The 22,172-nt window shown below is 41.3% G+C and overlaps 2 protein-coding genes across 5 annotated transcripts in view; both read left to right on the top strand.

The window, feature by feature from the left end:
- Window positions 1-16,724, top strand: part of usp33 (ubiquitin specific peptidase 33) — a 29,597-nt gene extending 12,873 nt beyond the window's left edge. For all 3 annotated transcript variants that reach the window (XM_034702727.1, XM_034702726.1, XM_034702729.1), the window contains 20 exons: window positions 927-1,076; window positions 1,519-1,627; window positions 4,300-4,369; window positions 6,493-6,606; window positions 6,825-6,903; window positions 8,174-8,615; window positions 8,698-8,835; window positions 9,051-9,166; window positions 9,652-9,824; window positions 9,915-9,985; window positions 10,073-10,106; window positions 10,212-10,257; window positions 10,363-10,543; window positions 10,686-10,812; window positions 10,927-11,096; window positions 13,479-13,560; window positions 13,686-13,794; window positions 14,548-14,650; window positions 15,335-15,403; window positions 15,541-16,724. In XM_034702727.1, the coding sequence (XP_034558618.1) occupies window positions 927-1,076; window positions 1,519-1,627; window positions 4,300-4,369; window positions 6,493-6,606; window positions 6,825-6,903; window positions 8,174-8,615; window positions 8,698-8,835; window positions 9,051-9,166; window positions 9,652-9,824; window positions 9,915-9,985; window positions 10,073-10,106; window positions 10,212-10,257; window positions 10,363-10,543; window positions 10,686-10,812; window positions 10,927-11,096; window positions 13,479-13,560; window positions 13,686-13,794; window positions 14,548-14,650; window positions 15,335-15,403; window positions 15,541-15,698 (2,541 nt within the window). In that variant the 3' untranslated portion in view covers window positions 15,699-16,724. The remainder of the gene's footprint in view (window positions 1-926; window positions 1,077-1,518; window positions 1,628-4,299; window positions 4,370-6,492; window positions 6,607-6,824; window positions 6,904-8,173; window positions 8,616-8,697; window positions 8,836-9,050; window positions 9,167-9,651; window positions 9,825-9,914; window positions 9,986-10,072; window positions 10,107-10,211; window positions 10,258-10,362; window positions 10,544-10,685; window positions 10,813-10,926; window positions 11,097-13,478; window positions 13,561-13,685; window positions 13,795-14,547; window positions 14,651-15,334; window positions 15,404-15,540) is intronic.
- Window positions 16,725-17,298: 574 nt separating this feature from the next.
- zzz3 (zinc finger, ZZ-type containing 3) overlaps window positions 17,299-22,172 on the top strand; it is a 35,364-nt gene continuing 30,490 nt past the window's right edge. The window contains exon 1 of one of the 2 annotated variants that reach the window (XM_034702724.1): window positions 17,299-17,704. The gene's annotated coding sequence lies outside the window, so the exon portion shown is untranslated. Of the gene's footprint in view, window positions 17,705-18,594; window positions 18,713-22,172 lie in introns of those variants that run through there. The other variant, XM_034702725.1, reaches the window with a different exon arrangement.

Below are 22,172 nucleotides of genomic sequence, written 5' to 3'. Positions count from 1 at the left end.
CAGAACTTCTTCACAACAAGCTAAAGGGTTCTCTGTACATGGTTGTCTGCTGTATTTCCACTGCAGTCTAAAGACCTCTGGAGATTAGGGATACCAATCCACTGAAGTATGAAGTGAGCGTTACCACACTTGAACTGGGACTTTTTGATGGGTAAAATAACTTACCTCTGATTACAGTTAAACCCTGCTCTCTGAGAGGAAAATGCAGAAGTTTTTGTGCACTGTGACTGATTTCCTTCCAGTGTTTGATATCTTTTGTCCTACCTTGCACTTTTGAAGATCCAGATTTACTGGATACTTAATCACCTGTATGCTACTTGTAAAGCAATACATCAACATTGTCAGTAGGGCTGATATTTGTAGTTTTTAAAATTATATTTTTTGGGGGCATTTCTGCCCTTATTGATTGGACAGTAGAAAGACAGGAAATGTGGGGAGCAGAGAGCGGGGAAGACATGCAGCAAATGGTCGACCGGCAGGGAGTCGAACCGGCGACCTCTGCGACAAGGACTGTAGCCTCTTTATGTGGGGCGCTTAGACCACTTAGCTACCAGCGCCCCGTTATTTTCAGTTTTGCGCACCAGACCAGAGTTAGCTTCAATCAGAGGTGAACTTACTTTGGGCTCATAACTTGCATGATGCTCGCTATAAAAACACAGAGTTTGGCTTGACTGTTAGCTGTGCCAGAAAGACCCATAAAGGTTTAGCTTGTACGCCACAGTTTGTCAAGCACACCTGTGGTTGTTATATAACATCAAAAGCACTGACATGCTGATTGGTAGATTGACATGCAGATTACGAACGACATGTTGATAAGGAAACGCACATGTGCTTCCTCATCTCTTCTGAGGTACACATTAACACTGTCTTCTTGTTTCACTTTGTGTCCAGTCTAATATTCACTGGATGTTTCCCCCTGTGTGCAGGAGACGAGGCACAACCTGACGGTGAACCTGACCACGCTCCGGGTGTGGTGCTACGCATGCGGCAAGGAGGTTTTCCTGGAGCGTAAACTTGGCCCCAGCTCCCACCACCCCAACAGTAAACCCCTCCCCTCCTCACAGAGTGCTGGCCAGGTAGGCAAACATTTCCCATCACACTTCCATCTATAAACACGTTTATGTCTTTACAGCTCACAATGATAGTTTTATATCATACCGTCATAAAGCATGTTTGATATTAAACAAGGAGAGAAAAACATTGATTTAATGCAATTTTAAGCTTTATTATTGCACGTGTGTTATCTTAATGGACAGATTCACATTCCATGTTTCACTATAATTGCTCGGTTATGTAACTGTGTGTACTCCAGGAGTGCTTGCAGAGCAGAACGATAACAATTCAGGCGGTCTACCCTGAGTGACAGTTGAACTGTCAGACTGAATTGTGTTATTCATTTACTCGATAAGAGTTTTATGATGAGGTGTGTGTGTGTGTGGGTGTGTGTGTGTGTGTGTGTGTGTGTGTGTGTGTGTGTGTGTGTGCGTGTGCGTGTGTGCGCACATGCTGCTCCTCCAGGATAACAGCAGGGCCCCTGGAAGCCCAACCTCTCTGAGAGTGCCCCCTAATGGAGGCTGTGAAGACCTGGACATGGAGACAGAGGAGGAGGATGAAGTGCGAGCTCGAGGTTAGTTTACTTCACAATGACTGACACAAATACAGTACATGGCTGTACTAGTCTCTTAAATGCTGTTCAAACTCAATCACAGTGAGTCTACCATAATGTCAATATAATCCAATTAGACTTTATATTCAGTTCAAACGCACATTCACTTATTCTGAAAAATATATGCCACAAGAAAAACAAGGTGTCTGAAAGTCAACTTAAACAGTCATGCAGAGTTTCGACTTCTGCAGTTCAAGCTCAGCTAAAATAGATGCATGTTTCTTGCCAAGTTTGTCTTATTAATTATTAAAATCAACACTTCAGAAGTAAGCGAGGTGACTGAAGTGTAATTGGATTTTATAAGCTTTCAATCCAAGTGCATGGTTGATTAATGAACACTGCACGCACGGTTTGAGATTAAACTTGAAACAGAGAGCTCAACAGTCAGCGGTTGGTATAGTTCAAACATAGGTAATGATGTGAATACATGAAAGCAGTGAATGGATGCATCAACGTTACCAACATTATTAATGATTTTTGACACGAAATGAAGACTTGAAAGTTCTCGGGTTGATGCATGCCAACTGATTACAACTTATACCAAAGAAAACCTAGAACTCACATTCACATAATTAAATTAAAGACATGAACTGACCAAGTGTCAATCTCCAGACACGAGAAATGAAGCTAAACCGGGAGTGCTAAAACCACATACACACCAATTCAAAAATGCTGATCTTTACAGCAGAAATAAACATGTTTACAACCTGGTACAAAAATGATTTTAGTCTTAATTTCTTTATCAGCACACAGTATACAGGGAGAGATTTTATTCATAACTCAGCAGTTTAGAAGATATTAGGATTTTGAGTTTTCCATGAGAGGCACAGCTGACTTGACTGACAGGTAGGAACACTGTAGGTGTTGGCGAGGAGGCTCAAAGCCCGCCTCGTTGCCTCACACTTGCTCTATAGGAGCATAGACTGTATAAATAATGGACGTAGTATCTGTGACGCCACCCATCTGTTCCTGAAGCGCTATTTTGAAGCCAGTCGTTGGTGGGAGCCATATTGGAAATGCTGAACTAAACCAAACTTCTGTTGAGCTAGTGCGAGATAAAGAGGCGGGCTTTGAGCCTCCTCGCCAACAGCTACAGTGTTCCCGCCTGTCGGTCAAGTCAGCTGTGCCTCTCATAATGGAAAACTCATAATCTTAATATCTTCAAATGCTGCATTAAAAAAAATGTCACCCATCGTACAGTGTGCACTGATTGAAAAAATAAGCTATCCAGACTACACTCATCTTTGAACTACGCTGTAAACATTTTTATTTCCTCTGTTAAGATCGTCTTTTTGAATTGGTGGGTATGTGGTTTCTGGTACTTCTGGAGCCAGCCTCAAGCGGACACTTGATGAACTGCAGTTTTATTTTTATTTTTTTTAATTGGCTTCAATTCTCGCGGCCAGAGGTTGCTGCTTGGACAGATGTTAGGTTAAGTCAGCATTTCCAACATGGCACCCGCCAAAGATGGGCGTCAGATACAGATTGGTGACATCACAGATATTAAGTCCATGGTAAACGATTTCTGCACATCTGTGAATCTGAAACAGTTTTGTAATGTAGCTCCTGATACAGACTTCAACACACTGAGCACACTACATGCCACAGATAGCCACACACTGTCAATGAGCGGCACCAAAGGTTGCTCCCGTGTAGCTCCAGACTCTCCATTGCCAAATATCTTTTCACTCAGCACTGCAAAGCTTCAACAAATGACATATGTTCAGTTGAACCTCATGTGGAGCAGCTCAGGCGTTGGCACCAGCTACTGCTTTGGTTATTTTTGTCACATATACGGATCATATGATCAGGAGGTGGAGTGAATTGGCTTTGTTAGACTAGCGTCCTCCGCAGAGTACACTGCTGGTCAGATGAGGTCAGACGTTTGTATTCAGGGAGGCATGCCTCTCCACAGAGGTGAGAGAGATACCGTGTGAGGAGAAGGGGACAGGTTCATGTCGGTTTTCCAAAAATAATCTCTGACTCGCCTCCATTTATCAATAAAGGCAACAGATGGAGCTGGAGCAGGGGACGTGACAACCAGCTCATGGGGGCAGTTAAGCTACTTTAACCCCTTTGGTGTGAGTTTAAATCTAAAAAGGGATGTGCTGCACATATTATTCCTTTCATTTGTACTGTTTCAAGTTAAATATAGAGTTAAATGATGTGCCAACCATTTAATTCTGCTGTTATCAACATTTATACAGTGCCACAAATTTTTTGAATTGAGGTCGTATTACCCTTTTTATTGATATCTCCAAAAGCATCATGGGAACTCTATTTCTAAAAGCATAATTATCATAATTACACCCCAAGAAGTGACTGAATCCAGTTTTCTAAACAGTCAGTGATTTAGTGTTAAAAAGCATCAGACTCTTCATGTGTCTAACATGAGTGAATCGTATCTGCTGTCCTCAGGAAGAGAAAACAAAAGTATTAAAGTCTGTTGGCCACAGCAGCTGATTTAACACACAGCAGGCCACCACTTTTGCTTCTCCAGCCATGACATTTTAATCTTAGGATTGGTGGAGTCTTCTTAATGGTGTGGAGGTTTTTGTGGCTGCCATCAGAATTTACAAGCACTTGATGAGAGCCTTGTTTTAATTTCCCCCGGTGTGCTCTGTCCTCCTCAGGCCTGACGGGGCTGAAGAACATCGGCAACACCTGCTACATGAACGCTGCCCTGCAGGCCCTGTCCAACTGGTGAGACCTACGTTAACCTGTCTTCTGTTCCCACATCCACCTGTCTCACCCACATCACCTCTCACCTCACCCGTGTGCTCTCTCCTTGCTCTTTGTGCTGTTTAATCATTCCTCTGTCTGTCAACACGTTTCTTTCAGAGGTTATTTGTGGGTTTATTCACTGCCTGCTCGGTTCTTGTTGGATTTGAAAAAAACAAAAGTACCATTACTGTGCTCATTTGGGAGAGTGACGGCTGAGTGAAAATTGCTGCAGTGCACCATTTGAGAAGGCAGAAATGGCCTTTTGTAGTTCCCTGTAGGGTCTTTGGATTACAAATGAACACCAACTCTTTCCCAATCTCTTCTCCTCCTCGTCTCCTTTTCTTCTCCCACAATGTCTCATTATGCGTCTCCTTTTACTTCTCCTCTGCCAATCTGCTGCATTTTTATTGTTCATTGAGCTGCCATTCCTCCTGATTCTTTTTTATGATTGGATTGTTTGTGCGGTCACTTCATTTAGGGCTCCGCTACAGAGCTGCAGGCTGTGTTCTGTTACTTACTTTTTACCTCGCACTTGTTATTTAATTTTTCATGGAACAGCTCAGCCCTCTCCCCTTTCTCATGCTGTGTACCCAGGGGCTTGTACGCTTTAAAATTAAACTGATGATGCCTAGTTTTGATAGAAGTCAAAATGGGGGAAAGATGTGGGTCAAAATTTGCAATCTAAATCGCTTTCCAAAAATAGGAGGAAGTGAGTCACGCAGCTGCGGAAGGAGGGACCCTGTTTCTGAAACTTTCCTTTGATGTCTGTTTGTGTGAGCGCTTCTTCTTTCACTTTACTGTCGGGTCATTATTCACTTCCAAGGACTTTTCTCTTGCCAAGGGAAGGGAACAGTCCATGCCTTATTCATTCTGCAGTTTGTCTCTTTCTTGCAAATTCCTGTCCGCTCTGTATCCATCAAGTAAACCCCTCAGCTGCCTTTTTTTCCCAGCTATTTCCGACGTCCTTCAACTCTCAGGCTTGTGCTGTGTTTTCTCTTCTGCCTTGGTACCTCTGAGTATTTGTAACATTTCTCTGATTGATTTTAAAGAAACAGAGTGAAACACTGAAGGAGGGTAGCTTTATGTGGAAACACTGCACATTTCCTCTTTGTTACTTTCTGCTCTGAGTAAATAGCAAAAACACACTCAATCTCTGTCATTATTTAAAGGTATATTCACCAACTATTGTGTATCTGAAAACATAAACACAGACTAAAATCAATCAATCACTCTTATTTATATTGTGCCAAATCACAACAAATGTTATCTAAAGACTCAAACAGAGCAGGTCCAGACCGTACTCTATGTTATATTATTAACAAAGACAAACATCAAGACAGGATAAGATCCAGTCCCCTCTTACAGACAGGACTCAGTCTGATCTCATCTTAATCCACCATAAGCAGAGCACTTTGCAGCATTTGGACAAAGGACAAACTTCCTTTAACAGGCAGAAACCTCAAGCAGAACCAGACTCATGTCAGACAGACATCTGCCTTGACTGAGTTGGAAGAGGGGTAGAGGGAGATGAAGAGAGAGAGAGAGAGATGATAGTGGTGAGACAGATAGTAGTAGTTGTAGCAGTTGGAGTCTGGCATGTCCACAGCAGCAGGCCAGAGGAATCCACGAGACAAGGGAGCTCAGGAACTTCATAAAGATCTCTGATTAGTGACTTTAATGGGCAGGAAGACTTAAAGTGTAAGTGATTTGCAGACTCCAGAATTTCAGTTTCATGATGCAGACAGGACTCAGTCTGATCTCATCTTAATCCACCATGAGCAGAGCACTTTGCAGGATTTGGACAAATTTAAACTTTCTTTAACAGGCAGAAACCTCGAGCAGGACCAGACTCATGTTAGACAGACGTCTGCTGAGACTGTGTTGGGGTTGGAAAGAGGGATAGAGGGAGATGAAGAGAGAGAGATGTTCTATGGTGAAATTGTACTTCTCTGAGTTGTCCCTGTTTCTCTCTGACTAACGAGGGATCATTCACAGGTTGTTTAGAGGGCATGTTACAATTTTGAACCCGTCAAGAGCGAGGTATTCTATGAAAGCTTGTTTGGTGCCCACTTATGATATATTTATCCCTCCTTCCACTGCAGCCCGCCCTTGACACAGTTCTTTCTTGAATGTGGCGGCATGGTGAGGACAGACAAGAAGCCAGCCCTCTGCAAAAGCTACCAGAAACTCGTTTCAGACCTGTGGCACAAGAGCAGGTACGTGTTGGACACGTTTGACAAAAAAAAAGCACAAACCTGCATAAGTCAGCTGATTTCATAATGCAGCAGTCAGTATTTTCCGGTTTGAGAATATGACTCCGTAGAGATTTCCTGTTACTTTGCCAGTTTTCTGCAGCACAAAGTCTTCATGTCAAACTTGTTTTGATGTGTTGTGTTTCAACACTCGATAAGCAGGCTGTTTTGTCACATTGCAGACCCTCCTACGTCGTCCCGACCAACTTGTTCCAGGGGATCAAAGCCATAAACCCCATGTTTAGAGGATACTCTCAGCAGGTGGGTCATTGCAGATGGTGAGATGGATGTGCAACTGAAGAACACATGCGTCCCTCTGTTGAATAAATAAAGTATGCAGACACTCTTCACAGCTGGGGACACATTTCTGTGTGTGTATGCAGCTTTTGTTTATAAATGAATCAGCTGTTGTGACTAGAACAGGTAGATTTCTTGTAATCATGTCATCTTGGAAATGAATCACACATCAGTGGTTAAATTGATAATATAGTTTGTAGATTTTCATGTTCGAGGGATGTTTGAATGTCTTGCACACAGTCTTGTGCGTGTGTTATTATTTCCCTCTGCTTTTATGTTAATTAGCTATCGTCTGCACTGATTCAGCTAATACAAAAGTTATTGAACTTTTTCTGCTGTTTTTTTTATTCTCCTTCTGGGCTGGAGTCAAACTCTGACTATAAAAGAGTTCCAGATCTTATACAGCCTTTCCCCTTTTTCTCTTCCACTCCACATCCCTCCATGCTCACTCCTCTTCAGAAATTACATTAGCTTCAACTCAAACCACTCAGCCAGATAAACTGAATCCTCTTCCTTGCAATTACCAGCTCAGAGAGTCTGACTTTAATTCACCCTCAAATGCACACATTAAACCTTAAGGTAATTCACTTGATTTGATTCCAGGTGGTGCTTTAAAGCAAAAAAAAAAGAAGTGTTTTAGCCTTGAAGGATTGAAGAAGTCGTGTCTCTGGAGCACGTCTCGTCTTTGTCCGGTGTCCGTAAATAAGGGATTCCTAAGCTCCAGTGGTGAAATAATAAAACAGCCTGTTTCCTCCTGGTTTGCCAGTGTTTGTTCTGCAGAGTTAGCTGAGGAATATTCATTTGTCACGCCATGCCGGGCTGCTCAGCCTTGGAATTAGCATTGCTGTGAATGAAGTTAACATTCCAGGTCCCTGAGAGGAGAGTTCATTTGGCTGGAGACGAGGATTAGATGTCTGGGGCTCATTAACTTTGATTACACATTCATGAGCGTTTGCTCTCAGATTTGCTGGTGCAGAATTGGGATAAACAAAAAAGGTAAATTGGTTGTTGTATATTATTTGAAAAAAAGAGCTGTGGGAAAGCTTTGCTGTGTTTGTCAAACTTGATCATGCTTAGGAAGAATTACTGTAGAGCTCCGTGAGATTCATTTCAAAGAGAGGAAATTAACTGTTCCCCCGGTGCCCAAAGAGGATGCACAACTCCCTGAAATATCTCTTAAACACATTTGTTCCTCAACAAACATCCCTCCTGATTATCCCCACTCTACCTCCAGGACTCACAGGAGTTCCTGCGCTGCTTGATGGATCAGCTTCACGAGGAGCTGAAGGAGCAGCTGCCCGAGCCCTTTGACCAATCCAACGGCATCACCATGGATGACGGCCACGAGGAAAGCCACAGCCAATCGGACAATGATTTCCAGTCCTGCGAGTCCTGTGGTAGCAGTGAGCGGGCCGATAACGAGGTGCATGGCGGGAGCGTGCTGATGGATGTCACCAACGAGGCCGAGATGCTGATTCCAGAGCCGGACGAGATCCAGGCCAACAGGGAGTGGCAGAAGGAGAAGAACATGATTAATGACTTTTACCGCTCGGGGGTTAATGGTGTCATGGGTAGAAGCACTGGAGTGGACATGGACAAGGATGTTGACACCACCACTGAAGCCATGCCTATCATTAGCAGCCAGGGAGCCATCAAGGTTCAGAGCAGAACATCAGGTAGATGAAGGAAACAAGATGTTTATTTTCACACTTTTTTTACATGAATGGTGTTTAAACTCTGCAACTTGCTCTCATCCAGATTCCTTCCCAGACATCCAAATGTCCAACATAAGACCACAGAGTCCAGTCCCAATGGAGGGACACATTCCCAAACTGTCCAGCAGCCCACCCAAAGCCTCCTCAGGCTGGCCCAGTCTGAACCCAGCACACAAGAAAGGTACTGCTGAAACTCTATATTTATGTTTCTATGTGTCATTGTGAAAGTAATATACTATTAAACATTAAAAAGAATGCACAGTACCTCTGCACGGTGACGGGCAGATCCACAGCCTCAAAAAACCTGGGATCAGGGAGGGTAGTGACATCTTGCGTCTGTCTCTTGACATACGGGAAAGTAATTTTCTCACATTTCTGTCTCTGCCCCTCCCACAGCAGTGACCACATTCTCCCCACCAAAGAACAAGCGCCAGAAGAAATACCGCAGTGTCATCTCGGATGTGTTTGATGGGACAATTGTCAGCTCAGTGCAGTGCCTCACCTGTGATCGGGTTAGTCTGGACAAATACCATTTCTCTGTTTTTCTGAGAGGCTGAGAGGTAGCGGACTGGACCGGAGCAGCTCGAGGGAACTGGCAAAAATTAATTTTGAGTACATACAAACAGATTGTAGAAATTAGAGATTCAAAATTAGCAGTCATGAGTAACACATGTTGGATGGGCTTATAGTATTCAGGTTTGGGGAGAATTCTTTGAAAGCGTAAACACATGTGGAGAATGAGCTTCAAGTTTTACAGCAGTAAAGCCTCTTGCTTGTTTACATTCAGCTGTCTGTGTGGTACACCATTTAAAAGGCTAGGGTTAATTGGAGTTATGATGCCAGCATTTAAATGGAACTATCAGTGGAATAGTCCACAACAACTTGTCAGTGTCTTTTTTTCCTGCTACAAAGAACCAGTCGGTGTAAAAACGGTGAAAAATCCTATCAAATTGGCCAAAGGGGAGTCTTCACTGTCTTTGTGTTCTGTTGCCGTCAGGTGTCTGTGACGCTGGAGAACTTCCAGGATATTTCGCTGCCCATCCCGGGGAAGGAAGACCTGGCCAAGCTGCACTCCTCCACCCACCAGACCTCCCTGGTTAAAGCCGGCTCCTGTGGGGAAGCCTACGCACCACAAGGCTGGATTTCATTTGTCATGGAATACATCAAGAGGTGAGTTTTATGGTGTGTACAGTGTAGTCCTTATTATTCATCACTGTCTGTGGATCCTTACTCAGCTCTGTTTATCTGTTTGTTTCTCAGCTGGTTCTGGGGTCCCGTGGTTACGCTACAGGACTGCCTCGCAGCTTTCTTTGCCAGAGATGAACTAAAGGGTGAGCGAGTGGGTGCTAATCTGTTAAACAGCCCAAACATCAAGGTTGACGTCTCTATAACAGTTTGTTTGTTTGCTTGTTTCCTAGGAGACAACATGTACAGCTGTGAAAAATGCAAGAAGTGAGTGACTGAAAACTGGACTCATTAATTTACATTAAATCAGAAAGCAGAGAGCTTAGTGTTTGGGATTCTGCTGATTGTCTTCTTCTTCTTGTTTCCTCATAGATTACGAAACGGAGTCAAATTTTGTAAAATGCAAAGTTTGCCAGAGGTAAACCAACAACTCTCATGATTCATGTCATGAATAACCCAGAATCCTTCCCCTAATGCCTTCACACTCCACATTTCCACAACTCTTTGTGAACTTGTGCTCCAGATCCTGTGTATTCACTTGAAGCGCTTCAGGCACGAACTGATGTTCTCCACCAAAATAAGCACCCACGTCTCATTCCCACTGGAGGGCCTGGACCTGCAGCCTTTTCTGGCCAAAGACAGCTCAGCCCAGACATCCAACTATGACCTGCTGTCAGTCATCTGTCACCACGGCACTGCCAGCAGTGAGTGGGCAGTCACTCCTCTTTGTGCTCAGACCGAGGCATCCGGAGTGTCCTGCATTCATTAGAGCCTGCAGAAATATCTCACATGTACTTGTTAGGTTTACGGCTGGTGCTCTAACGCTTCTCTTCGTCTGATCCCCAGGTGGCCACTACATAGCGTACTGCAGGAATGATGTCAACAATCTGTGGTATGAATTTGATGACCAAAGTGTGACTGAGGTGTCTGAATCCTGCGTCCAGAATGCTGAGGCCTATGTGCTCTTCTATAAGTAAGAAAGCTATGAACAAAAAGGCATTGATCCAGTTAACATTTCAGGATTCTTTCTGCTACTTTTATGATTCAGCCGCAGTCATGATTAATCTCTGTTCTGTTTCCATTGCAGAAAGAGCAACGAGGACACACTGAAAGAACGGAGGAGGGTGTCAGGTTTATTCAACATGATGGAGCCCAGCCTCCTGCAGTTCTACATCTCCCGCCAATGGCTAAACAAGTTCAAGACCTTTGCTGTGCCAGGCCCCATTTCCAACGACGACTTCCTGTGTTCGCATGGAGGTGCGTGTGACCAAATTGTCATCGTGCTATAAAAATAAAAACCTTCAGAGGTCAAAGTTTCCCTTCGCAGCAATCCCTTTAACTTGCTCTGTGCACAAGCATTTAGCGGAAAAATTGTGCTCCACCGTCTCTTAACACAGCTTATGCTTTCATCTTTGCTGTGGATTTTTTGACTCTGACAAAGCAGAGTATTCCCTCCGCAACACAGCACACTTCAAAGGGGGGTTTTGCTTCTCTTTGTGCAGATGATCCTGCTTTCTCGTTTTAGTGGAGAAGAAGGGAGGGCTCTAAAAGGGTTTTCTGCCAATCAAGTGCTCTTTCCTTTCAGACCCCTATTTAGAGAGTGCAGGGAATTATGGAATTTAGAAAGAAGTTAGAAAAAAATGAAATCTATGATAAAGGCAGCAGAGAACGCTTCCCATTCAGGGAATAGCATGTACAGGTTGTTTTCTCCTCCTTTGTGGCTAGAAGCTTGTAATAACAGGGGAGTCAGGTGCATGTGGGGGGAGAGGATAACATCGGTGCAGACGAGCCATGTTGCTGCAGTGCAGGCAGTTATTTTATTCCACACATCCAGTCAGGTTGTTTTCAGCTTTCTTGTCATATCAAGGGTGTCATAAGAAATGTTAAATGAATCACACAAAGTCAAGGAAGACTTTATGTGAAAACACACTAAAATGGTTCATGCCAATTAGACTTACAATAATGAATATTTCATCGTTTTAATGTTATTATCAGAGCCATTTCAGTTAATAAATGTGCTAGATAATACATATGAGATCATTTGAGTTTAACAAACCTCTTTAATGCACGGCTAAAACAGCTTTTATTACAGAATTCATTAACCTGTCCTCCCACGTTATGTCTGCTTGAGTTCACTGTCACAGATCTACAAACACACACTCTGGCTCCTTATGCCTTTATATTCAAACTGCTACTTCTGATTTCAGGGTTTAGATCTGCAGTAAAAATGTGCACAGATAGAACTAGAGTTTTCCAGCTGCCTTCTTTAAATGACAATGACCTGGATGACTGAGGACCTTCATGGACAGATAGAACTAGAGTGACATGTCAGGTGGGATGAGTCATTATGAGGCCAGGACAGCATGATCCTTCTTATCAATCTCATAATTTCTGATCCAGATGACAATTTGAACTCGCCTATTTATTCCTATAAAAACAATAATCAGTGGGCGCCGGTCTAAGCACGTGCCCCAGATACAGAGGCTATAGTCCTTGTCGCAGCGGTCGCAGATTTGAGTACTTGCCTCGGCCATTTGCTGCATGTCATCCCCCACTCTCTTCTCCCCTCATTTTCTGTCTCTCTTAAAGGTGAAAATGCTCAAAAAATTAGAACTTGAAAAACAAAACAAAACAATGATCAGTTTAGATTAGCAACAACCTCTGCTGTATTCACACAAAAACTTAAGGAACTTCCTCATTAGCTTAGAATGCAAAATAATTCTGGTTTTGAATCAATCAAGTTGAGTCATAATGATTAATGATTAATATGATTAATACAATACAGTAACACACAAAGGTTAGAGAAGTAACGCTTCAAGGACAAGGAAAATAATTAAAAAGCTAATTTGAATAAAGAATAAAACTGTTAGGAGCCTGATATATTGTGACCCAGTTTTGACATTCGACTCCTGCAAATCCTAAAAAAGTCTTAGAAGTCTTGTATTAGATTTAAAAAAAAAAAATTAAATCTTATTTTTACTTGTGAGAGGTCTTAAGTATTAGAAGGCACCTTAAACAAGGCGAGTCTGAATACTTCATCTACACTGTCTCGTCTGGGTTATATGGTTTCTGTTCTTTTTAGTGTATTTGCTTGTTTTCGTGACCTATCCCTGCATTTATGGCCGCGTATCATGTTCGTATTCATGAACCACAAAATGAAGTGAGTAGAAGAAGAAGGGGAAGGGGAAGGGGAAGTGAAAGTTCAAGGAAATTTGGCTTCAAGTTGAAAATTGGGCTTAAATAACAGTTATAAGGTGACTTACAAGTTATACGGAATAGCTTTCAAAGCTAGGATAAATATGTCACAACCTGTGTTTAAAGCTGAGTTCTACTGTTCAAAAATTGTCTTGAATAATCTTTATTTGGGTCTTTACGAAGGTTTAAAAGTCTTAAATCTGATCCGAGTAACCCTGCCTGTCATGAATGGCTTTAGGATTCATGAGTGATCACTTCTTCTGGAATTAATTCATTAGAAGGATTTTAAAGAGATACAACTTTTCAAAGACTGAAAAAATAAACAGCTTAGTAATGCAATAAAGGTGTAATAAATAGGGGGAAGAAAAGAGTATTAGATGTAAGGGTAACAACATTTGAGCACTGATTTTAATGTCTGATTTATGTCTTTATTTGTTTCATCAGGTGTGCCACCCAACAAAGCAACATTCATCGACGACCTGGTCGTGATGCTGCCACAGAACGTGTGGGATCACCTCTACAGCAGGTGTGTGCAGTAGACAGGCTGACTGTGACACTGTCTGGAGAAAAAAAACACTCAAATTCACAGCACAATGTCCTTTTATGGAGTCAGTTTTATCCATGTGAGTTAATGTGGCTCGCTCCCTGCAGGTACGGAGGGGGACCAGCTGTCAACCACCTGTACGTTTGCCACACGTGTCAGATCGAGATCGAAAAACTGGAGAAGCGGCGAAAGTCAGAGCTGGACATGTTTGTCAGGGTGAGCCTCTCAACCACATGTTCCCTGCAAGAAATATACAGCTCTAGCCCGTTACAGTTAAAATAGGCACCAGTGCTAATAATGCATTGTGTGACAGTGAGCCTCTGTGGTGATGGGTGTGCGTACAGGTCTGCTCTCCTGTCTATTGAACAGGTTGATAGGCTGCATGTGTTGGTGCTCTTCAGCCCGGCAGGAGATTAGAGGTGTGAGTCTGATGAAAGCCTTATCATTAATGCATTGGGACAGATGCAGCTGTTATTGTCTGCTCAGTGTGCCCACTCACACAGTAGCTTTTTAAAAGGACAGAGTGTGTGTGTGTGTGTGTGTGTGTGTGTGTGTGTGTGTGTGTGTGTGTGTGTGTGTGTGTGTGTGTGTGTGTGTGTGTGTGTGTGTGTGTGTGTGTGTGTGTGTGTGTGTGTGTGTGTGTGTGCTAGAGAGAGGTTAGCTAACAAGATGAACAAGGATTGTGTCATTTCCAAGAAAGATGAAATTACTGCAGTATGATGTTGAGACTGTCTTCGAATTTGAATAACCACCAGAGAGAATTGATTAGGTTTTCCATCTTCTCTCCTCTCTCTATCCTTTCATCCTCACTTAATTATTTTTTTGCCCCCCCTCCTCCCTATCCTCCACCCTGCATTTCTCCTTCCCATCCCTTTGCGTCCTTTCCTCCTCCCTCTTGTCTCTACTGCTCACTCCTCCCCCATTTCCTCTCTCTCCCCCTCTCCTCCTTCTGCTCTTTCTGCTCCGTAGTTGAACAAGGCGTTCCAGGAGGAGGAGTCTCCAGTGGTCATATACTGCATCAGCATGCAGTGGTTTCGTGAGTGGGAGGGCTTTGTCAAAGGAAAAGACAATGGTAATTGGACGGAAGTCTCGCCTTTCCACCCCCAGTCCTTTTTAAATGTCTGATTTAAAGGCAGATTGTTCCTTTCTTCGCAGTTTGGCTTCATGTCTGCTTTACAAAAAGTGTCTGTTTTTTTCATTTTCTTTCTTTATTTATTGAACATGCTTTTAACACAAATGGTGAATGTCAGATCTAAACATTTTTAAGGCTAGTCGTAGAAGGCAAATCAATTGTTTTATTTAGAACATGCAAATTCTCTTGCTTCAAAAAGCTGCTCATGTTCAAAAGAAACAGTGGAAGTCCCATTTTTTCTTCTGATTTATCTTCAAAGAGTTTGCCTCAGTCCCCAGAGTCAAGTTTCCCTCCTGCTACAGCAAAATGAAGTGTCAAAAAAATTTCAGTTCCTTGCTCTCGCTCTCATTTTTTATTTGCTTGCCTTGCTTTGTATTGTCATATCTATTTATACCAGCTTACATCTGGCACGGCTGCAAAAGTCTTTCTCTCTGACTTCTGCTCCTCTAATATTTGTTTTCTCTGTGTAGCAAGCGGGGAGCAGAAATGGCTTTTCATAGTGTGACAGAAACATTTGACATTTCGACATCATTGTTCTTTGAAACAATTAGGATTGAGAATGTCTCTAAGCATATTACTGCTGTGTGTAATTACTACAAGTAACTGTGTTGCTTCCTCTTTCAGATCCGCCAGGGCCCATTGATAATTCCAAGATTACCGTAAACAAGAACGGACATTTAACATTAAAACAAGGTACTGACTATTTCTGTAAAGACTGCTTTATAAAATACGAGTCTCTGATTTGTTTTTTGTTAGTGTACAATTAAAAATATATACTCTGAAGATATAAGAGGTATGTAAGTGTGTGTGTGTGATCTCTTACACTGCAGGAGCTGACTCGGGACAGATCTCTGAAGAGACGTGGAACTTCCTCCACTCCATCTACGGCGGCGGGCCACTTGTGACGGTCCGGCCCAACATCAGTCACCAGGAAACAGAATCATCACAGTCGGAGGAGAAGATTGAAGTGGAGACGCGCTCTGTTTAGCAAAGCGCTCTGCAGAAAAAAGAAATCAACAGAAAACATTTAAGAAATGGAAAGCCTTTTATTTTGCACTTGACTTTTTATTTGAAAGCGTACAAGCGAAGGACCTCATCTTTACAGCTACAAGGCAGCCTTTGACATCTGACAGGGAATGAACATGTCTGGAAAGGGTTGTCGTGTTGTACAAATCTGTATAAAGAGCTCTTAAATTTCTATTAGCACTGTAGTATTCATGTGTCAGGTTATTTTAAGAACCGAGCATTTAAATTATATGCAGCTAAATATTCCACTGAATGCCATTTTCTCTTGACCAAAATGAGCACATACTGTATGTCCACGTGTCATGTGTTGCTGATATTTGATGAATCAAAATACATCTTGCTGTAGATAAATCACATTTTTTCTGTTGTTGGAGAATAATGTCCAATGAATGGTAGAGAGAGAAAAATGTGAAACTTAATGTGATTGAAATTATAAGGTTATGAAGGGACTAATTTCTGACTAGTCTCAGGAATGAATTTCTTGTTTTGCACTGTTCAGTAGAAATACAAATTGGCATGCTCACGCAAATGTCTGGTTTGTATTTGAATGTACCAGTTCTGATAGTATGTTGGTCAAGACTCAGCACTTGGATATTTATCACAGAAGGGATTGATATAATATGATGTTAATAGTTTTTTTGTAGACGATATGTGGCAGGCAGAGTATGTTAAGAGTGCATGCTTTAACACTAAACCCCAGTTTAACATCACATGTAAATGCATGTAAATGCAAAGCTGCTCATAAAATGTGCACGAAGAATTACAATCTGGATTTTCACTGAATTGTACAGCTAAAAGAAACGTAATCAGCAGCATCAACAATCTAATTAAGGCATTATTTGTGTGTAAGGGCATAGTGTTGCTTATATGTTGGCTGATAGGGGGATGAAACAATGCTGTACTGTAAGTTTTTGCATATGGATGTCACTTGAGTAAGATCCATCCTGACTTTTGCTGGCTGACACTATTAAAACTTGATGAAAACATGCTGAACATTGTTGTCACTAGGGTTGCCAACTGTCCCGTATTAGCCGGGACATCCCGTATATTGGGCTAAATTGGTTTGTTTCATATGAGACCTCAATTGTCCCGCATATTGACTATTAACTCTTGTAAATATAGCAGACTGCACTCTACAGATCCTAGATCAGATAAAACCATAGTGGATCATGTACCAATCACACCTGCAAAATAAAGTGTGGAGAGGATTTTCTCTCTGATGGCCACTAAATGGTCAGACTCAAGAAACAGATGCAGAACAAAGCGGATCAAAAATGAACTTAAAATATATGTAAACTGTGACTTGTCATATAAGGACTTCTCTCTGGCTGTGCAAAAGGACAAATTATTAATTTTGAGTCAGTCAAGAGCAGCAAAAAGTATCCATGGAAAAAGTACATTTGGTGAGTCATACTCCTCTTTTGAATTTAATATTTCTTTTGCCTGTTTTTTCATGTAAAGAGCAAAATTGTGGTTTATTTGAGGTTTACTCATATGAGGTAACATAATGATACAGTAAGGATTAAAGGGAATATACACACTTTCTGCATTTCCAGTTGAATCAGAATATGAATGCTGAATTCACGCATCATGCTCACACCACCATGGCACCGTGCACCTGTCCGTTATTTTGAAGAAAGTTTGCAACCCTAGTAGTCACATTGATTTTTGTCACCGTTTGCTGATTTGTGCAAAATGTGTAAGAGTGGATTTGGTGAGATAAACTAGTAATGAAAAGTCAAATATGGGGTGTATCTTCTATTTTGAAAACTCTCATTCAACAGATATTAATTCATGCGAGGTGTCACCGTGAATATGTGAGAGATTGTGATCTTGGCAGACACCAGAATGTACAGTATAGTGTTGAATTCTCCTCAGCGCGGTTGAATCGGCTCACACACCCCGGACTAGTTGACTGGATTGAAAACATGGCTGCGGCCGAACGTGCAGCACATTTACGGAAGTGAGGTATGTGTAATTCTTCAGCTACAAACGCTATTTAGAAGTGTATCTTCAGTGCAGGGCGTGTAGTACAGCAAATGATGAAAACTGGATTTAGCAGCCCACTAAAAAATGCTTATAACCGGCTTTATTGGAAGTACACAAATACATGCAAAGTTATGCTCGGAACAATCGGCTAGCTCGGTTAGCTCGTGTTTGGAAGCTAACCATGCTACTCCTACATACACTAAGAAATGCAAACCTCAGAGAAAGGGAGTGTTAACTCTCCGTGTGATAGTTTATGTGTAATGGTAGACTTAGTTATTGTGCTTGGTGTAGTAAGCTAAGGTTAGTAGAGGGACTCCGGCTGAGATCTGGTCTTTCTGCACGATGCAGTTCACTGGAAAACTAGCCGAGAACAAGATGTCTGTGGAGGTTCTCAGTCATACAGGTCCTGGTAATCCAAAGCTTGATCAGTAAGGGAACTGGACTGGTAGAAATTCTTGAAGAATTTCTACCAGTCCAGTTCCCTTACTGATCAAGCTTTGGATTAGCCGAGAACAACTAGCAAAGGTAACACTAGCTAACTTGGCTATCAAGTCGTTTACAAGAAAACACAGAAACTGGCTTAATTTGATCCTAGTGGACTTGTTCATGGTGTGTTAAAGAGGTAATATTAGAGGTAATGCTTGGGCGCAACAGTCTGCAGTCTGGTATCTGAAGTGTTAATGTTTAATACTCAGCCATGAAAGCTAAAGTTAGTTTGCTAAGGTTAGCTTAACGCCAGGCTAGGTCCAGTAGTTGGTTCTTGCTAACATGCAGCTTTACTCGTCAGTCCCTAACACCAGCAGGGTCTGTGTGCCTGGACTCTAAATCCTGAACTTCTGAGTTGATCTGCTGCAAACTAGTGTTAATTTAGCCGGGGGCACGCGTACTAGCATTGGTTTCTAATCTCGGGTTAACAGCATCCTCCAAAACCTCCAACTTTGTCCATGTTGAACACACTGCATGTTGGGATTTGAGTGATTCTCATCGGTATGTATACTAACATACTCCGTGGATTTAGTGTTGCCAGCAGGCCCCGTGGAAGTGTTGAACTACAGGTCAGGAACCCACATAAACAGTCTGACTGATTACCTGCACACAGCTCGTGTACAGGTCGTCATTAAACAACTTTCACATCAGGGAGGTAGCTGCTTTGCAAGAATAGCTCTCACACTAAACTCGTAAGGTGTGTTTTTATGTCTGTTTATCTGTTACAGTCTCAACCAAATCGACTTTATCTTATTGTAGTGAATGATCCATGTGTGTGGGTCCTGGTACTGGTCCTGGTCTGCCAATGTACCCGTAATGTAATCAGCACGTGTTAACATAACCTGCCAACCAAACACGCGCTTAGTAAAAGAACAGGAAGTGGTTTGATTGAGAAAACAGTTACGCACGGTGGCAGTCCATGTCGCTTCTCTGACACAGATTCAAGCTTCACACATTCATCATTAAGTTGTTTCTCTGAGGGTAAATTGTAATTTTCCAACATTGTCAGGATCAGTGGATTTACATGACAGTAAATCTTGTGTGAATGTTTGCAAAGTTGCAAATGGGTCTCAATGGTACCTGTTGAAATGTCCCTATAAAATTTTATCTTTCTTTGATTTTCTGTATTGTTGTTGTGTATATATAACAAGCGGCAATCTCCGGTCTAAAAAATATGAGTCCAATGTGGAAGTGTTAAAAACTGCAGTTCATCAAGGATCCGTTTGAGGCTGGCTCTGGAAGTACTGGAAACCACAGACACACCAATTCAAAGAAGCCAATCTTTACAGCAGAAATAAACATGTTTACAGCCTGGTACAAAAGACGAGTGTAGTCTGGATAGCTCATTCATTGATCGGCACACACTGAAGGGGGGTGAATTTTTAACGCAGCAATTTCGAAGATTTTGAGATTACAAGTCTTCCAATGAGAGGCACAGCTGACTTGATTGACAGGCGGGAACACTGTAGCTGTTGGCTAGGAGGCTAAAAGCCCGTCTCTTTATGGCACAATCACTAGACAGCAGCAACATGGCTGCTGCCGACGATTTGCCTCAAAATATCGCTTCAGAAACAGTTTGGTGACGTCACGGATACTACGTCCATATTTTATACAGTCTATGTGCTGTTTTCAGCCATTAACCCACCAGCAGTACTCAACAAACATATATCAAATGCTTATTTTTACTTTCAACCTCTTTGGCATCTGACCCCATAAAGCAAAGCTATGTCCATTTTTGACCTGTGACCGGACATCCTGACCCAGGCAGTGATGTGATTTATCACCAGTGCAACCAAGGAGTTGTTATTCATATCAGATTTATAATCTGAAACAATGACCGGGTCTTGGGAAGTTGTAAGGGTGATGTTTTTAGTGAGAAGACGATAACAGAGAAGAAAAGTCGTAAAGCTAAATGTTGTCCTTCCATCTATTAACTACATCACCTATCCTTGGTGGTTTTGACAAAGACTGAAGTGTTTGACTGGAGGTGTGGAGCATCTTTGACAGGTTACCATTAAAAAGGGATGACACATATAAAGGATGCACAGTATTGAATATTTGCTAGTGTCTGATAAGCCAATATTTTAAAAGTCATTCTAGCCAGATACCTATCCAAATACAGCATTAACCCGTAGAAGCTGACTTCTTCCATCCCCGCTGAAAGGCTGGTTACGAAGAGGAATACATTCAGTGATTATCTTGTTAAGCTCCTTTACCTCTGAGTGGTTGGATCACTGATTGTTGATTGGTTTTTAGCTAGAACTGACTCTTTTTCATTCTTACTTTGCAGAAAGTCTTGGTGCTGTTCAGGATGACGGTTCTTGAAATGCTTAATTAAATTGGTAGTATTAAAGAAGTGTTGTTTTGTTCCCCCTCACATCACCTGTCCTTTACAAGCAGTGTCGATAGATAGATAGAGAGATAGAGAGATAGAGAGATAGATAGTCTTTGTTGATCCCGGGACGGGGGAATACAACAATGGTACTTTCATAGTTAAAAATATAATAATAATAATAATAGTAGTAGTAGTAATAATACAATAATAGTAGTAATGATAAAGGTAAAAATAAAATATGATAAAATATTTTAAAAATTGAGTAAAGTAGAATAAAATAAAAAATATATATAATAAAGTAGAATATAATAAAATAGAGTAAGATAAAAAAGAAAATAAAGTAGAATAGAATGAAATAGAATATAATAAAATAGAATAAGACAAAATGTAATAAAATTAAATAGAATAAGATCAAATATAATATAAAATAATAGAATAAGATAAAATAGAGTAGAATAAAATATAATAAAATAAAATAGAATACGGTAAAATAGAAGAAAGTAAAATAGAATAAAAGGAAATAAAAAGGATAGAATAAAAAGAAATAGAGTAAGATCAAATATAATATAAAACAATAGAATAAGATAAGATATAATAAAATATAATAAGGTAAAATAGAAGAAAATGAAATAAAAAGGATATAATAAAATAGAATAGAATCAATAAAATATAATATAGCAAATATTACCGATATATACACACCATGTACACTTCTGTCTTGTGAATAGATAGTAAGGTAAGTTATTGCACAGATAAAATTGCACCAGCTTATTAAAAACATTCACAGTATCTGCGATTCAGATGTGAGATGGTTACAATAGTTATTGGGTGTGAATCATAAACAATGACCTGGGAAGACAGAGACATAGTTCCAAGTCCCAAAGTAACTGCCATGTAGTGAAGAGAAAGATGATGGCATGTATGTTGATGTCTTCACTAAAATACTAACATATCATGACTTTTTCTGATTTGTTAATACCTTTTGATACTCAGCAGCCGAGGAGTCTACCTCCATCATAGAGGTTTAATGGTTTGATGGAGCTCAAACAGAAAGTTCTTGTGAACACAAAGAAAGCTACCCCACATACTACCTATTCTTAACCTCATGTACACAATTTTTTCAACATTCACTTAATTGCCTCACCTTCTGCCGTGCATCAAATCCATCAAGTCTCAGCATAGCAAGGGTAGCCACGTTTTCAATGTGAACAAAGTTAAGTTTCATGGATACAAAACTACATGCACCTGAAGGCAGCCTTAGACTTAGTTTTTTAATCACTGAGTGAGGTCTTTTCAGCTTTGCCAACAATGTGTTAATTATTGGGACACTGAAGAGTGAGCAAAATGTACAGAAACCAACTCAGCCAAAAAAACTGTGCCCCTTATCATTCATAGTGGTGATTACTTTCCTACTTCTTGAGGGCATCTCTTATGAGCAGGCTTAATTAGTTTTGTTGATTTGAAGGTAAGGGTGAGTGCTCAGTCTGAATAACCTGTCTCCCTTCTGCTGCCTTTCTTTCTGTCTCTTATTTTCTGCTTGGACAAATCACATTAGCCCTCTCAGCTGGAGTCTTGAGGGTAGTGAGAGTAATATGTGCATGTGGTTGTGCTTGTTCCAGGTGACTA

The sequence above is a fragment of the Notolabrus celidotus genome, chromosome 15 (genome assembly GCF_009762535.1).
Source record: "Notolabrus celidotus isolate fNotCel1 chromosome 15, fNotCel1.pri, whole genome shotgun sequence".
Classification (NCBI taxonomy): Eukaryota; Metazoa; Chordata; class Actinopteri; order Labriformes; family Labridae; genus Notolabrus; species Notolabrus celidotus.
The sequence above is the reverse complement of the archived record's forward strand: the minus strand, read 5'-3'. Positions and strand labels throughout refer to the sequence as shown.